Here is an 18,107-nt window from a genome sequence, read left to right on the forward strand (position 1 = left end):
TTGGAATTTTTTTTTTTCCTTTTGGGTTTTTCTTCCTTTAAAAAAAAGTTTAAGCCCAAAAAAAAAAAAAAAAAAAAACATCCAGACACTTTTTTGTTAAAAATCTAATGTTTTTTGGTGTCTGAAAAATTAGTCATTTAAAAAAAAAAAAAAAAAAAACTCCTGATAATTAAGTTACAATTGACAGGCACTGTCCCGTTACCTAGCAACCCCAGCTGAACCCAGCCTGTCACCTAGCAACAGCCCACGTAGCAGCCCAAGCGGAGTTCGAGCACATCTGGTCTGCTGGTTTAACCACTGTACAATGGCTGATGGAAAGGACAAGTGTTATGTTATTTGACTGCAATGAACAACGTGTTCGTTCCAGTAACGTCAAAATGGAGCTGCTTGGCTTTATTTCACTTTTTATCTCAGCCACATTGCCAAAGAAAATTGTAGTTTGGGCGAATCGGTTCATGAAGGGCTAAAAACAACCGACTGTGCACTGCAAGTTAGGGTGAAATCTCATCATCAGAGAATGACTTTTTCCAAAAAAATTAATAAACACGTTTTGTATTGCTCATAAACATATCCTAATTTTTCAAGGAAGTGTTGGTCTCCTTAAATAAAGCTATCTTTTCTAACGATGCTTATTGCCAATATAAAATGTAATTTAGATGAGCAAAATCATGTTGTCCAGCTGTGTAAAAAACATAAAAAAAAAGAGTAAAAAAGTGATGTACCTGTTTCGATAACTGAGATTTTTAATCAGAAAATTCTGAGTGGTGCAATCAGTGCCGTGATTAAAATACTGATTTTGGACTTTATTACTTCAGAAAGAATCTGTACCTGCTTGGCTTGTTTCCATTCGACACCTCAGGAGATAAATTTGGCTTATTTATATCCGCTGAGTGTGTATGTAGTAAATAAAGAGTCCAGATGAGTCGGTTTAAAATGCATTTTAGTCTCTAATAAATGTTCGAGAGCTCATTGAGATCAATGAAATCCTCTCACCACACTGGTCACTGATATTCTCGAGCTGCTCACTCTCAGCTGTTAATTCTGTTCTAATCCAGGTTATAATTTACAATCCACAGCCAGTGAAAACTAAAAATTAATCCCAGCTCTTTGAAAGCACTTGGATTCACGTTCTTTTCCTATTTTAATCCTAATCTCATCTCTCTCTTTCTTTGCTCTCTCCCCTGACTCATCTTGTGAGTCATTCTTTCTGCCCTTTTATACAAGGTGCCAAATTGTACACTTCGGTTCGTCCTCTCTGAGCTGCACACGGCTTGGTGTGTTCGTGCCATAAAGACGAGGACACAGGAAACAAACATCCATTTTCTAAAAATACACAGGCTTTTTTAACAGAGCTGCCAGCAAAGCCTTGAGCAGTCAAGAAAGAACAGGACCCGGTGCGATTTTTAGGAGGATTATGCTTTTTTAATCAATTTGAATGATCTGCTCTCTTAGAAAAAAAAAATAGCTGTGAATTATTTTAATTTGTGTCCAGATGGAGCTCATGTTACAGCTAAAACTCTGAGCTGCCCACACTCTTTCTGCTGAGCATACAATACCACACCAGTTCAGAAGATCATTCTTCATTATGCAGCCCAGACATATGAAGTATTACTGTTGAATAAAGGCATTCAGATGTAACCTTTCCTGTCGGTATGTGGTATGTAAAGCCCGCCGCTGTGCCGTGACGTGTAGCCGCACAGCCAGCGCAGTGCCATGGCTCCATATCAGTGCATAAGCACGCTACCATCAGATAAGAAAGACCTGGTGCTCAGCTAGTTCCACGTCCGTTCCTCCTGCACAGTGCAGCTCTGTCATCTGTCTGTGACTCATATTTATTCCCAGTGACCCCTGGAAGCTGTGTGAATAATGGGTTTACCCACTGAGACCCACTGCTGGCAGATGCACAAAAGGAGACTTTGTGCATCTCTTGCTCTCAGAAAAAAAAAAAAAAAAATCCACCATCCAAGGAATGAGTGAAAGAAAGAAAGCAAAGTGTTCTGGTCAGTTTGCTTCTTTCTATCGAGATGTTGGAAAATAACATCTGAAGTTTTGCTGTTGACAAACACATGGAGTCCTGTTGGTCAGGCGGCGATAACAACTCAAACGCAGCTGCTTGGGGAAGATAAAGTAATCAGCTCTTAACTAGAATATGGGATTATAAAAACCTCAAAGTTGGCTCAAGCGAATGGTCACAATGGTTTGAAAAAGTTTTCACTCCCCTTGAAATTTTTCTCAATTTGACATGTTGCAACCACAAACTTGAATGTCAATAACAGACATTTGTGAAGATTTGATAATAAAAGAAAGTTTTGTATTTCAATGGAGCCTATTAGGGGAAAATCACTTTTTGTATGTTTTTGTATTTCCATTTGGGTCTCTATTACTTCTAAAACAACCCAAGTGCTTAACATTTTTTTTTTTTTTTTTTAGTTTTACATCATGTTATATTGTTATTGCCTCATCTAAAACATACCTGGAGTGTTGCCTTGATTCTTTCAGGAGATTTAAAGAGGCAGAGTACTAATATCAAGGCTTTTGTTCTGCAACGGGGAATTTCTTTCAAGTCATATTTTATATAAATAGCAATTTCATAACAATTGAAGAAAACCTAATTATTTTATTGTGTTTTAAAATGGCACGTTGTGCCTGGAAAATACACAATACTTTTAAAACAACACAGATGCTTTTTGGCAATAAGTTAATGTTTTTTGGTGTCTGAAAGAACAAGCAGTTTCAATAATTAAGTTCAATTCAATTCAGTTTTTATCTATATGGCGCCAATTGACAACAGATGTCGTCTCACTACACTTTAGAGAACAGTAATTTCAATTCAATCAGACATAAACAGAGCAGCAGTGCATTAAACTCGATTAATTATTCAAGGTAGCTTAAAAAGTTTCTAAGGAAATCCAGCAGATATTATTCGAGAGTCATTGATTTGCAACATTCACTTTTCCTGGACATTATAATTGGTAGGCACTGCCCCGTTACCTAGCAACCAAAGCAGAGCCCAGCCCGTCACCTAGCAACCAAAGCAGAGCTTGATTACTGGGTAGCCCAGTAATCAATGTTTTTATTTAATATAAGTACATTACATAAATATTTATATATATGTACAAACTTAACAAAAATTACATAAAAAGTGACATGCAGGTGTTCGAGTCACCAGAAAATGCTGAGTAATAATTCTCAGATTAGGATAAACGTTAGCTCAGACATTAAAGAAATCTCAGAAAGTAATATCTCAAATCTACAAAGGCTATTTCTTTAAATACAAAATCAGACAACGGCGTGTAAAAAATAAACTGTGTGGAAGAAAAGTAGCATGCTGCCTATGCTAACTATACAGAAAAAAAAATATGTGGGGAGTGTGAATGAACTATCTTGTCCTGGTACCTTAAATGAAGATGTAAGAATGAGGGATGAAATCAATGAGGCAGCATCAGTCTCTGATTTAGGCAATATGAAGGTTCAAACAAAGCAACAGTGAAGAATATTGTTGGAGTGTTCTCACCCAGATTACCACTTCAGCGGCAGATTTGTCTTTCACTTTGCCCCTGGTTGAAATTGGCCTAATCAGAGCAATGACATGCTGCAATGATTGGATTAAATCAGACTGCGCATAGAAGTAGTTCCTGATGGTAAATGATTTGATAAAGCTGAACAAGGTAATTACATTGGAGTCAGTGACGTCTCCTGAAATTACATGGATAGGTACACAAAGCTTACTTGTACACAGCCTCTACACTATCTTTGTGAATCTTATTGTACGGAAGTTTAAAGATAATTTCTTCCGCCTCCCTCACCTTCCTATGTCCTCCCAGGTAACAAAAACACACACAGTTAATTGAGAAAAGAAGTTAGAGGGTGTAAACTTGGGATAAAGCAATATCCTGATATCATAAATGCACATTCTGCCTCCTCAGCTTTATTCACATACATCAGGCATGAATTCGCTTTATGAGTCTTTTTCAGGAAACAAGTGGGCAGTTCCAGGCCGTTCAAAAGTGATCAAAACAATTGTGTGTTAGGAATTGTTGTGGAAATACACTATATGTTTCATCATACTTTAGGGGAAAATGTTACAAGTTCTCTATTATTGGTGGTGAGCTTAAGATGAACCATTTCAAAAGTTTATTCCAAGAGCGGTATGAAATGTTAGTAATGACTTGTTACCTAACTGTTTCCTCAGTGTGGGGACAAGAGGAGGAGTAGCTGCTGAGTCACAAGTTATTATAATGTCACTGTAATAATCAGAGCTGCACAGGGTCCAAGATGTTTTTCTGATTCTGCCAGGTTTCTAACAGATTTTTGGTCATTTATTTTAGATTCCCCATTATACCAGATCAACAGAAAAGCAACAACAGACTTGACGTTATGCACATACACAGATACTGAACTGTAGTGCCACTGAGTTAACTTGAGTTTTTTTTTTTTTTTTTTTTTCAATTGAGCTAGCTTGACTTCAGTTGAATAAGTCCAGTTGGGTGTTGCTCAGTTAATTTTTGCTTCAAAAAAACAATCTGATGAGACTGTTGGAAAATAACTAATGTTGTGTGCAAGTTGTGCTAAAAGGAGGTAGCTTATCACCGGCGCTATTAACCTCTAAAATACCATCTCAATGCAAAACATGTTGCAGCAGCACAGATGTCCCCAACGCTAATGCTAACATTATCTCTCTTGTAGAGCTCCTATGTCTATTCATTTAATTGTCTATTCATTAGCATCACAAAAAGGGGTCATGAATTAAAAACGCAGCGTAAGAGTTTCGATTAAAATTCGAATTAATTGCGATTAATTACACACCATGCAATCAACTTGAGTAAACATTTTAATCGAGCCTCATCATTTCTTAAAGCTGCAGTATGTAACTTTTACAAATTTTATTTTATTGGTTTACATATTTGTTGACACATTCACTACATCTTTTTTTTTATTTTTATAAAAGTTACATACTGCAGATTTAATATATACCTTTACTTTCCAGGAATGAACCCAGAATGAGATTCGTAGAGGAGAATCATCCTCCCTTCCACCGTATCGCCGGGTGTTGTTGAGACAGAGGGTGGATGACCCTGGTTTGAAGCTGGGAGGAGTGTGTCGCATTCCATGGCGTGGGATTCTGATCTGAAGCCAAATACATCATGACTTCCTTTAGCTTCTCATCTGTGTTTTATTTCCACTCTGCGACTCATGCCTGCTCTTGTTTATTGCTTCAAATCGATGAGAAGAGAGCAGCACTGGAAGCTGTATGAGCTGTGACAGGCTATGGGGCTTTAAGCCATGGGAAAGCAACCCATGAAGCCATAGGAGAAAAATCCCTCCGTGCTGATAGCACATCAGACTGCATGCGGCGCTTAAAAGATTGCCTTTGGGTTCAAGTGTGTGTAATTTTACTTTCTGGTGGTCCTGTGAACTCAGAGTGGAAGAGGAGGGGCTGCTGAAGATGGGAGGTGGTATTATGGACTGGAACGATTAGATCAGTGTTTTCAATCTTGGAGTAACGGAGAGCCGAGGGCATCACCACACCAGCTGTGTCAACTAATTAGCACACTTTCACTTAGCGTGGAGGAGGAAATGGTGTGCTTGGACTGGGGTTGGTGCGCGTCCCTCCAGGGCTGCTGCTGTGGGAAGTAGTTTGAGATCACTTACCCAGACTGTCAGGGGCAGCATCATCTGCCTCAAGGTGTTTTTTTAAAGCACTTCATTACCGATTACATACACTTACATGTTTTCTCCCTTACACTCTAGCATATCTGCTTTTCATTTCAGTGGCATAGAAAGACGTGATTTCACAGGGAGAATAACCTCCTGGAATCACTCTGCTATCTATCTCCACTAGGGATTTTGACCAATATTGATTCCGATGTTGATATTGCAGTAATGGCTGATAACCAATATTTACAAATGCAATAGTTCATTACCCTTTCACCACTGAAAAACAAAAAAAAAAAACACTGTCACATGACTAAACAAATACCCTCTTCAGAAATAAATCACAATAAGCTGGAAGTAAATATTGGTTGTTAATATCAGTCCAGTTTTATTCATCGAATGGATACCAATATATTAAAAAATGACTAATATCGGCCGATACTGATGTTAGTGTAGATATATCGTGCCTCCCTTATCTCCCCATGCGCATCATAATGGTTCAAATATTAGTTTTGGTTACTTAACAACATTGCCTAATCTCAAGTTTCTCTATTATAGATTCTTTGCTCACCTCAGCATGCTGAATGCTTTAAACTAATAGTGAAACTGACATGCTTTATTATTAATTCTTCTCCAAGGTATTTGACTACTTGGAGATGTTCTTTAAAATGTCTTTACTGGACAGACAGTTGGTCCTTAATTATGAAAAAAAATTACCGGTTACTATGGAAACCACCAACTGTCAAGCGCAGCATAACTGAACTTAAAACACAAATAAATGTCTGAAGAAACAACTTGTTGACTAAATAAAATAAATTCAAAGAATAAACATGCACATTTTGACAAACTTCATATTTATAATATTGTTAAAACCCTATTACAGGGGCACTGGTGTATTTTTATTTCGCTTGGACAAAAACAGATTCATTTTCACTTCTGTAATACTTTTGTTTTGACTAGAAGCCTCCTACGATCGAGGCTTGTTAGAGATGCAGGAAATAGCAGAAGGAAACTGCAGTTTAATGAGATTCATGGCTTAAGTCCCCTGAAATCCCAGATTGTAAAGTTCTGCCTGAGAGAATCCTTCTGATCCCGACCGAGACGAATGTCCTTAGCTGGGAAACACAGAAATGATGTAAAAGAAATAAGATGAGGTTCAGTCAGACGTGTCTACTTGTTGCTTTTTCAGTCAGTGTCAGTTCAGAATGCAAAATAATCTTTTTATTTCCTGGTTTAAATACTAACAGGTGTTCAGACTGAAACCGAAATGTTCTGAAAATCTCTGAATCTTTACATTTCAGTGGGTGATTAGTGGCAGCCATAGTGTATGACGAATACAGAAGAAGAATGGATAACAAATGTCTGATCCTCAGAAGATGTCCTTACTTGACCGAAATTGAGTGTTAAAGAGATGCAGTAAAAATATAAAAAACCCAAAAGTGCATCACATTCCTGTGCCTTGACCCAACCAATCAGAAACCGGTAGCTTAAAATCAAATCTAAAATATAATTCAATAACAAGGGACTGTCTCTGTGACCAGACAGAGGGAACAAAACCATTTTGGGAAGCTAGATTTGACCTCTGTTTTTTGCTTTGGGCTGCCGTGTCCTAGATTCCCCTAAAGTCCCTCTGGCTCACGAACAGATAAACGTATTCAGCTGCTAACTGTTGATAACAGTCCAGCCCTGCAGTCCACAAGATGGCTGGTTGTTTCTCATTACGTCGTCTAAGGTCATTTTTTTCCTTTTATGTGTCAGAACCTAAATGCTAATTTGCTGCCAGATACAGACACCAAAACTCAATTTATTTTTTGACTCCAACATGTTTTCAAACAGCATTCGAGACAAACAACCCCAACAGACAAACATTTATTGTTTTTTAACAGTTTTATTTTCTTATTTGCTACATTTTAAGTATGCGGTATGTAATTTTTATAAACATGTTTTTTATATATATTTGGTAAAAGTAATTATATGACAGTATAACCCAAGGCAGATAATCTGTGAAAAAAAATCTGACTCTGCCCTCTCCCTGTTGTCCTACTGCCATTTGCAGAAATACAAAAACAACCAGTCGGAGCCAGACAGGTATTTTTCAGACTCAGCTTAATGTAATTTTCAGCTAATTTTGCCTGAGAAAAAGGAGCTGCCAAATAATTATGCACAGTTTATATGGGTTTGATCTCCTTATTGCACAAATACATATTACCTGCTACATTTTGGACTTGAAAAATATGCATATAATTATTATATAGTCCAATTGGTGACCTACTAACAATGATTATGTGCAGAACGTATTGTGAAAATAGTGCAATCTTTAGTCTTACACAACAAGTCATAGTAAATAATGCTATAATTGCAAAAAGTGTGACTTTATAATAGTGAAAAAATTCTGAACAGTTTGATCTCTCAACGGATCTGATCCACACCGCCTTAGATATTTTCCGTTCTTGTGTCTCCAGCCTAAAGGCGGTGTTGTCAGCCCCGTTGTCCAGTGGTGCCCTGGATCTGTCTGGCATCCCTCTAACGACTCGCGACATGGAGCGTCTGTCTGCACACCTGCAGCGTCACGCGTCCATCGTGGTCAGCTTGGAGCTGGGCTTCACCGAGCTGACTGATGAGGCTTTCCTCCAGCTCCTCCCCACGCTGGCTGCTCTGCCGCACCTGGAGACGCTGGCTCTGAACGGAAACAGACTCACCAGAGCTATTCTGAAGGAGCTCACCGATGCCCTGAAGGTCAGAAAGGATTGTCTTGTTTTGTTTATACCATTGATAATAATCCGGTGTTGTCGTGATGTCTGGGGGATTGGTGTTTTTGTCATGGGGTTCATGTTATTCACAGTCTTTGCTTATTTATCTGTGGGTTGGGGTTCATAGTTGTCCTGGTGTCATGTTTTGTTTCTCTAGGTTATATTCCATTGGTGTTATGTTTTATTTAAATTAAAGTTTTGTTTAGATTAGTTTCTTGCTAATCTAATTCTCATGCTGGTCTCATCTCTGTTCATTGTTATCTTAGTCTCCCTTGTCTTGGCCTTGATTATTATTGTCACTTTGCTTCAGTCCTGTTATGTTCCAGTTTCCATGTTTTGGTTTTCTTTAGTTTCATTTGTGCTGAGAAGGTTCTGTCATCCTTTACATGCAAGGTTTTATTTCCTGTAGTCTCTCTCGTCTGCTTTCCTCAGGCCAGCTAAATTCTTCTTGTTAATTTAGCTCATGTTTTTTCACCTGTGTTTCCTGATTAGTTATCTTCCTCACTTGGGATTCTTGTCTATTTTATGTCTGTAGTTTGATGAACACTTATGTCCATGTAAAGTCTTTGAGTTTAAGTAAATCTTCACCATTCCATGTCGCCACTTGCATTTTGACTCTTCCCTATTTTCACCTTCACCAGTCGTGACAGGTGTGGTAAAATTCATTTTTTCAAGTCTTTAAGAAGACTAGAGTATTTAAACCTGATGTAGCTAATGTGGATCCTCAACAATAAAAAATAATGGAGATAAACATCTCTTTTTAATGTGAATATTTCCCATTTCAGGATCCAAGCAGTTTTCCAAGTGTGACATGGATTGATTTGGGGAACAACGTGGACATCTTCTCCTTGCCTCAGCCCTTCCTGGTCAGCCTGAGGAAGCGCTGCCCCAAGCAGGGCAACCTGCCCACCATCCTGGAGTTTGGCGAGAGTCAGGCCAGCGACCCTCCCGAAAGGCTGAGGGGTGTCGGAGAGGAGGAGGAGACGGACGATACCAACCTGACTGAGAGCATGGGCGAGCTCCGATCGGAGGTGGAGGAGGAGATGGACGGAGAGACAGAGATCGAGGAGATGATGGAAGAGCTGCTGGACTTCGACAGGGAGATTCAGGGCAAAGACGACGAGGAGGACAGCATGTGGACGCTGGGGGAGCAGCGGAGAGCGACAGTGAGGAGCAGGAGAGCGTGGCGAGAGGAGGAAGAGAAGGAGAAGGAAAAAGAGAAGGAGGACCAGGACCAGAGGAAAGACATAAGACCCGGGAGGAGGGCGGTGATGGCGGAGGACGAGGACGACACACAGAGCCGTTCATCCCGTCTGTCCTGCTCCAGCCAGTCCCAGCACTCCTTTGCTGTAGTTGAGCCAGCGAGAGTGGAGGAGGAGGACATGACGGACCAATCAGAACATTTAACCTGAGTGCTGCTCCCAGATCTGCTTGTGTTTTCCTTCTTGTGTCCCGTCCTGTGTGGACAGAGGTGATGGGAGTACAGGCTGCAGCGTTGCATGCGGTCTTCATGAAAAAGCCCCCGCTGGTGATTTATGACCAACCGATCCGATACGCCTGAGGATGCACAGAATAGAGGCTCAATGCAGAATGTTGATCCTGAATTAGGTCCTTCCTTGTTTTAATCGTGCTAATACCTACATGTGCCTGTCGCACCTCTGTTTGCTGGTTCAAAATGAGATGAAACCAAGCCGGAGAAACTTTTCCCTCCACCAGGATCAGAAGACGAGCAGAAATCAAAAGTTAAGCCATCGGCGTAAATCTGCTGCTGCAGTCAAACCAAACAGGTGCGCAGTGTTTCACAGGCGGAGAGCAAACCAGTCGCCATGAAGAAGTTACAAAAGAAAACTTGCTATTTTAAACTGAATGTGTACAGAGGATAGATGTGCTAGGACCGGCCACATCTCCGAACATGAAACATTTAGAAGTATTTTTCCTCATGATCTAGGTCATGCTTTTACTCCATGGCTCAGTACGCGAGTGTGCGTCACATGCTTACAGCGCTGTGTTTATATATAGCCCCCGCCGCCCCTACGGTTGCACTCAGGTAGCAGTATGTAGCTTTCCCCCAGCTGTGCTTTCCCTCCTCGCGTAACATCATGCAGAACTTTAACAGATAAACTGTATTTTTGGTTGTACTATAAATATCAAAATATATATATAAGATGTTTGAGGAGATATCTCATAGCTTAGTTCTGAGGTTCTGACAACCAAGAGCTCATATTTAGTACTATTGGAGTCTGGAGCAGCAATATTTATGAGCTAAACTAGTCTATTAGATATTTTATAAGGGAACAAGTTGTATTGTTGCAAAGAGACATACCTAGATATATAGAGAAATATATGAGAATGAAAACGTAGCTTCATCCAAATGCAGTAAATATGTACAAAGTCAGATGTTGCCTCGTTCACAAGTGGAGCTGAACAACCAGGTAATCAATCAGCAACACGTCATACTGTGTTGCCGAGCCACATGTAAGGAAGTCATCTTATCGGTTTGACTAAAAATGTTAGTTTGCCTCTTTTAAAATTCACACAAACATTTGGTACATACGCATTACCGTTTCTTCCCTTCCCACTTCGTATCCATGTACTAAACCGTGATGTAGGAGTTTGTTTTCCATTGTACAATAATTGGAGTCTGTGGTTCCAAAAATGCTCAAATGGTGAATATAATTTAATCCAGTTCTATATTATTATATGACAACTGTATTTCACTCTATTTAAGACTGTAGACTCTTATCAAATAGGACCATTTATGACCCCCAAGCCAACTACAATAACTCTAAACAATCTTTAAATTTTATTATTGAAATGTTTGTTGAGTTTTAAAGAGGTTTGAAACAAACAACGTAAGATGTAACTAATATCACAGACTAAACAAAGCAGCATATACACACCTTTCATAACAAAATATGAATACATTTACATCCCATAAAGACTAAATCTTGTTCATTAAAAACAAAAATACAGACCGGCATGTATGAGTCCTGTCAATCATGAAATTTGGCGGTCAACAACTCAAAAGATGCAAACTCTTGAATCTGCATCTTTTCGTCTACCTTCACTTTTCCGTTTTCGAAGGATTCCTCCAGCAGCTACAATGAAACTAGTTAATGTTGGAGCAAATGCATGTTTAGAAACGTTTGGCAATCATGACCTGTCTACCAAAAAAAAAGCCAATATCTTTCCAATCCGGTAGATTAAATAGCATGAAGAATAACTTCCATCAGTTGTTAAACCCAGTAGGAAACTTTCCTTAGTGAGTATTAATTGACGAATAGTCGGTTCAAAACATGCTGAAAATTTTAACAAAGCTGCAAGCTCTTATCAAAGCTTGCGATCCAAGCTGCATAACCCAGCTGGACCACCACTGGGTTATGCAGCGATCCAAGCTGCAAAGACACAAAATACTAAAGGGACAAAAAAAAAACATAATACCTATTGAGAAACAAATGTATCGCATGTATTCGTTTTCAAACAGACTACAAAGGGAAGGTCAGTAAACACATGGGAGTTAGGAAGTCTGTGCTACAAAGTGAACTGTGAAGCCGGAACAAAAAGTTTTGTGCAGCTTTCGACATTAGCTTTGAATCTGGTATTTCTAAACTTCAACTGAAACATCAGAGAAAATGAGAACCTAGAGAGAAATATTTATTCTGTAGTCAGTACCTCTTATGTTTTGTGATCTTAAAGGTTCTGTTAGCATATAACTTTCTGCTAGCGAATGAAGCTAACGGCTAGTCCAAGAAGGGCCGGCTTAAAACTGCTCCAGTTTTAAAAACATCGTAGAGATTTACACAAACACTGTTTTATGAACCTTTGAAGGTAGATATTTTCACTGTTATTTATTTAGATGAAAAACTAAACTCATACTTACAACACAACATGCACAAATTTTTGCCTTTTGTACCACTTTCCTCTTATATCAGACAGTTATTCTGACCTGAAAACTTTTCCATATTCCTTTCTCATTGCATGTTTCTCTCAGGAGAATCACTGTTGACATTCAGCTTCAATCCTCCATTTGCTGTGTGAATAACCATTGGCTCCTCTGCAAATAGCCTTCCAAAGTAAACATCTTAACAGTTTAAAGGTTTATTAAATAACATTTTCAGAAACCTAAAAATGTAAGAAATCAGTTTTGGTCTTGGGCCTTCTCAGACTAGAGATTAACTTTAGCCAGTGGAACGATCCAAGCTAGATGCTAAATGACGAGATCAAGTCTTAATCATAATACTGATGAAACAATAACAGCAAGCAGTAAAAAATATCATTTTTAACTGTGTGTTGTTGATTTTGTGCAGAAATGCAAGAAATGGGAAAGTAAGTTCTTGAAACAATCAATAGTAGAGAATCCTCTGACTAAAATTACAATTAAAATTTCAGTTTCTTCAGAAGTACTTTTTATCTAAAAACTGAAAAAATGCCATTCAGATTTTCAAAAGTAAATGTTTTTTTGGCAAACTGTCTCACTAAACAGAAAAAAAAAACACTTAAGGAGCACTAAGTTTATCCTTGGATGTAAAACTAAAATTATAAACCTGAGTTTGCAAGGATTTGTTTGAGAGCTATGTATATTTTTGGCTCCCGATAAGGCAGCTTTTAGGTCATGCTCAATGTTCACCTAAGAAGTTTGAACTGTGCCTAAGAACAAATGCTTTGTGGTTATCCCTATGAGTTAATATTTTTCAGCACATTTCTCCTTATTTGTTGGTGAAAGATTAAAACTAACAAAGACAACAGATTTAAACTGAGATTAAAACAGTTTGCAGAACATTTTCTTGTTAAGTTAAATATTTGTTTTAGACTAAAACTAATATAGCTGTTTGAAGTAAGTCCTTTTAGAAGCAGGACAGATGAGATGGGATCATTTTTCCTGCCTTTTTTGCTTTTTAATTTATCATTTTTCATGTTTTTCATTTGTTCAAAGCAGTATTGTTGCTTGGGTAATGAATAACTGCATACAAAACTATTAGATTTTGTGCTTCTTTCTGTCTACAACAGTAAAATAATTTCGATGAGTAATCCTGCTAACTTCCAGCAGGATGACTTGCATGACTTCTGTAGTCCAGGGCTGGCAAGTCCAGTCTGTCAGAGTCCGCAACTTTCAGATGTACCCATGTCTCAACACACAAATGGCTGAATGCTCTCATCACCATGCCATTCAGTTCATTCAGGATGCATCTAACCGGGCATCCCTGGGCACAAAACCTTACCTGATGAGCACTTTACACTTTACAGCGCCTATGTACTCCTAGGTGCCTGCTTCCTATTGAAGACCAACCCAATCAAAGTCCCCAATCCAATGAGTGCTATCAGTTTAGACATTAACGGACCCTCTTAATGCCAGTTTCTGCAGATCTAGGCTGACGATGCACCACCTGTCGGACTTTGTTCTGCACTTAATTCTTGCTTGTGTTGCTGCTTCCCTCTGCTGAGAGCAGATCTTCAATGTGCCTCTGTTGTTCATTTTGACCCGATGTTGCAGTGCAGTCACGTGATGTTCGAGTGGAACTAAATAAAAAGGGGAAAAGATTATTTTTTATTTTCATCTAGAGTCAACAGTTTCTCTCAGCTCATACTTTCTCTCTTGTAAAACTTGCTAACGACATCAATCACTGACAACACAACTGCAGTTAGTTTCTAATAGATTCAGCCGCGTCATGATAATGGCAAATCAAACTGTAGCGTCAGTCAGACATTAGCACGCCATGGTCTCTTTGAACCACCACAGCTCCAGATGTTTTCTATGTTTATGACTTCAGTCTTAAGTGATCAAACAATGGGCCAAATGACATCACTTAAGGACATTTATCAGACTTAAAACACTTCAGTAGAGAGAGAAAAAAAGGCCGTACAGTGCCAGTAAAAGGTTTTCCGACTCTTTCAAGGCTTCTTATTTTACTGTGTGTTTAATAAGAGGCTCGGTGAACACTGAACCCCATGCTGACCAATCAAAGGCATGTTTCTGGAGTGTTTTATTAATCAAGTCTCAGTTATGTGAAATAGAGAGGGGTTTTTACAAAGCGCAGACACGGGGAGGAATACTGGAAAACTGTGTAACGCTTAATGTGTGCAGCATGGGGATAAATATTGACAATAACCCATTTAATTTTGAGACAGTGGGGTGTTTCTTTATTGCTCTCAGCAGGATATTCCCAGAATCGGATCGTACCAGAAGTGCCGTAAATGATCATCAGGCTTTAAATCCTTTTACCTGATGTAATTCAAACCAGAATCTATTAAACCCAAATTTAATTTAATTACCAGGTGGATTTTAGAAAAAGGTGGAGAGAGAAAATATTATGTGGTTGTTTTACCAGTATCACACTATTGCGTAGTTCCTCTTTCAATGCCATTGTGATCAGTATTCTGAACAAGTCAAACATTGTGGTCACCATCTGATGCTCTGTACCAGATTGCAGGATAAGGAAAAGCAGTAAAACAAAACAGAAATATGCAACAGTGCAGATTAGTTTCGACAGACAAACTTGATCACTGGCACACACACACAGTCATAGTTGATTACATTTTTAATCACTTTTTATCTTATTTTTCCTAGATAGATTCGAAAAACCTCAGAGATCTAATGATCCTCACATCATGAGGCAATGTTTTCCACTCATTAGTAGCCTTTACAGAAAAAGCCAATTTCCTAGCAGTACGGTGAAATGGGATGCACATTTTCTCCCAGATGATATTCTCACTGATTGAATCATTTCTAAAGGGCGAGTATGCATAAAATCAGACAGCGGAGGAAAAGCCAGATCACTTACAAATGTATAAACAAGACACAAATTACAAAATAAGCCAACATTTTTACAGCTCATAAACTTGTATTTTTCTGGAATCCTACAGTGGTGGGAATGCTGTGACTTTTTAGTCAAGGCTTTTAGAGTCTGTTTAAATTAAGTCTGCATCCAGTGAGAAACCATTTCTAATACGTTTACATTTTTTAAGATTGAGTTTTACTTCCATATTCAGATTCTTACCTAAGACTAATTAACCTAATAGTCAAGTTTTTGGACTGTGGGAGAAAACTGGAGCACCTAGAGAAAATCTATTATAATTTTGTTATTCCCTTTCAACTTTATTTTTTGAATTTTATATTTAGTTATTTTGTTAAGCAGGGACAATTAGTTACAATAAAAATATTGGTGGTTTTAATAAGAAAAGAAAAGAGTCATATTTTCATGGAGCTTGAGTTCTTTCCCCTTTGTCCTCCCTGGGTAAACATTTAGTCATCACTGCACTTTACAAAACATTAAGCTGATCCACATTCTCCACAGACATACCTTTGATGTTCCACAAAATTAGCAACATTTCCTCACATTAGACCCACAGATATGCATATATGGCATATATGGCAAGTCGACGAGACGGAGTGACGGCAGTTTTGCTGTGAGGGCTCTCAAGGTTGGGTTATCTTAGGCCAGGAAAACACACCTGAAAAACAACCAGGACTTAAAATGGCCTTGAAAAAAAATCAGTAGAAACCTTGGAGATAAACACACCTGAGTCTGGACCTTTCCCTGGAAGGGTCGGAAAACTTTTCCTTATCACAGATGGAGAAGACAGCCATAAATTAAGCGTCATAAAATGACTTTAATGTAGAACTGAGCTTAGATTTACCAAATACTCTCTACCAAAGTTAAATATATGTTTTCCCTCTGGTAAAGCCTTACAAATTCATCCAGAACCGTCCGGTGGTTGATTTTAACCGAATCTTCATCTTAGCTGTTCATCAGTGACAGGATGACATTTTTATGGACAGCTGGTTAATGTTTGACCTCATTGATACCAGCAGGATATTAACAGCTTTGCACATCCAACTAATATCAAAACTAATATCAAAGAAAAAGGAATCCCTTTAATCCACCCGAACAATAAGCGACTCTCCAAAACCAGTTTTATAAAGAATGAACCCTTTACAACAACAAATGACTTTAAATATTGCTTGCTATCTTGTACTTCAACTTTCCTGTGGTTCTGTCAGAGCAACGGGCTTTGTTTATTCAGTGCTTTGGGGTCAGGGTCTTGCAGGTTCATTGCGGTGATTACTCTGACTGCCTTCCAACGAGCCCCAACCGGAGGTACGTGTACTTAATCATAATGAGCTGCCGCCACGCACACGTCTGCTTTTAATGTCAAGGTCACGGCAAATCGAAACAACCAGAGCGCTGCTTGAATTAGCTCCATAAATCAACAGATGGAGGCGATTAATTGGAATCTTCTGATTCAGGAAATTCAATAGAAAGAATAATCTTGGCTGTACTTCAGCTTTTGGGTGAGAGAAGCTCATATGTTGATCAGTTCAGGGGAAAGTTTTAAATTATAGCGAAGTACGTTTTTTTTTTTTTTTTCCTTCTTGCACTCTGCGTAGGATTCCAGAGGCAGAATGGCGAGTCCCTCTCTGTTACAGTAAGACGATCGTGGCGTTCACCTTGGACTTACAGAAAGCGACGAAAGACACTGTACATCCTCCTCAAGGACTCTGCTGAGCTGGTGTAGAAAAATAAACATCGGAGTGAATCTGTAGGCATGAATGGCCTTGGATCGTTTCTTGATCAGTGTTTCTTTATGCTCTGTATGCTCCTCAATCTACAGTATGCTTCTATAAATATTCTTTATACTAACTTAATTTTTTGTCACTTTGTCAATCTGATGGTTTTGAAGAACTTTATAGACTTACTAAAATCCGAGATGATTTGTATGACTGTGATTTGCTGTTTTGCCTTGGGCCTAACCAATAAAGTCTATGATAAGAGGAAGAGTAACTCAGCTATTTTGTCTTTGTGATTCCTTTCCTTTGCAACAGCCACTTATCTGATTTCACCAAAACAGCTGCTTCCTCAGTGGAATAGGAGATAAATAGATAGTGCTATAGATAAAGTTAAAATAGTAAATGACATACTTTGCAAAAGTACTCATGCAGTTGCTCTCAGAAACATTGATTTTTTTTTTTCAGATTTGAAAAAGGAGGGCATTGTTTTGACGTGTAATTTGGCAGCTTGTTCAATTCAGCAAGAAAACCCAAAAAGTCAATTGAGAGTGGGATATTAAAAAGCTACAATAACCTGGTTACATAAATGTTCACTCTCTTGAACTAACTGCATTTTCTATTCAGAGTGAAACACAAACACACACTTTAATCATATATGTTAGTTTAAAACCTTAATGCACTAAAATAATAACACACTACTTTGTGCTGGTCTGTCACAGATGAGATACACTAACGTTTCTGGTTGCACAGTGATAAAATATAAAAAAAAGTATGAAAACTTTTGCAAGCTACTGAATTTTGATCTTTTTAATTCCTTTTTACATTTTTAAACTTCTTTGAATAATGAAAGTAAGTTATCTGACATTCAATGCCAAAGAGATCAAAAGAAAATCATAAACCAGTCATAATATCCAAAGTCACTGTACAACTTACTGTAGAAAATGATTGGTGACATCTCTCCATGAGCCTGTTGGCCTTTTCAAATCAGTATAAGACAAAGGGAATACACTACAGCTAATTTATTTCTAAATAAATATTTTCCAATATTTTCAACAAATTCAAAATCATGAAAGTGTATATTACACAAGTTACAGTACAAACCAAAACTAATGTGTGCTTGGTGACATCTAGTGGACATTAACATAAATTGCACATTCAGATTTCTTTTCCCTTTTCCCATAGAGCACAGCTACAAG

The 18,107-nt window shown here is 38.3% G+C and overlaps 1 protein-coding gene across 2 annotated transcripts in view; it reads left to right on the forward strand.

Annotated features, from left to right (window-relative positions):
* Nucleotides 1-16,251, forward strand: part of lrrc75a (leucine rich repeat containing 75A) — a 54,788-nt gene extending 38,537 nt beyond the window's left edge. For both annotated transcript variants that reach the window (XM_015016266.1, XM_015016275.1), the window contains 2 exons: nucleotides 8,118-8,391; nucleotides 9,191-16,251. In XM_015016266.1, the coding sequence (XP_014871752.1) occupies nucleotides 8,118-8,391; nucleotides 9,191-9,817 (901 nt within the window). In that variant the 3' untranslated portion in view covers nucleotides 9,818-16,251. The remainder of the gene's footprint in view (nucleotides 1-8,117; nucleotides 8,392-9,190) is intronic.
* The last annotated feature ends 1,856 nt before the right edge of the window (nucleotides 16,252-18,107 follow it).

Source organism: Poecilia latipinna, unplaced genomic scaffold (genome assembly GCF_001443285.1).
Source record: "Poecilia latipinna isolate Pla-1442-1.1 unplaced genomic scaffold, P_latipinna-1.0 Scaffold72, whole genome shotgun sequence".
Lineage (NCBI taxonomy): Eukaryota > Metazoa > Chordata > Actinopteri > Cyprinodontiformes > Poeciliidae > Poecilia > Poecilia latipinna.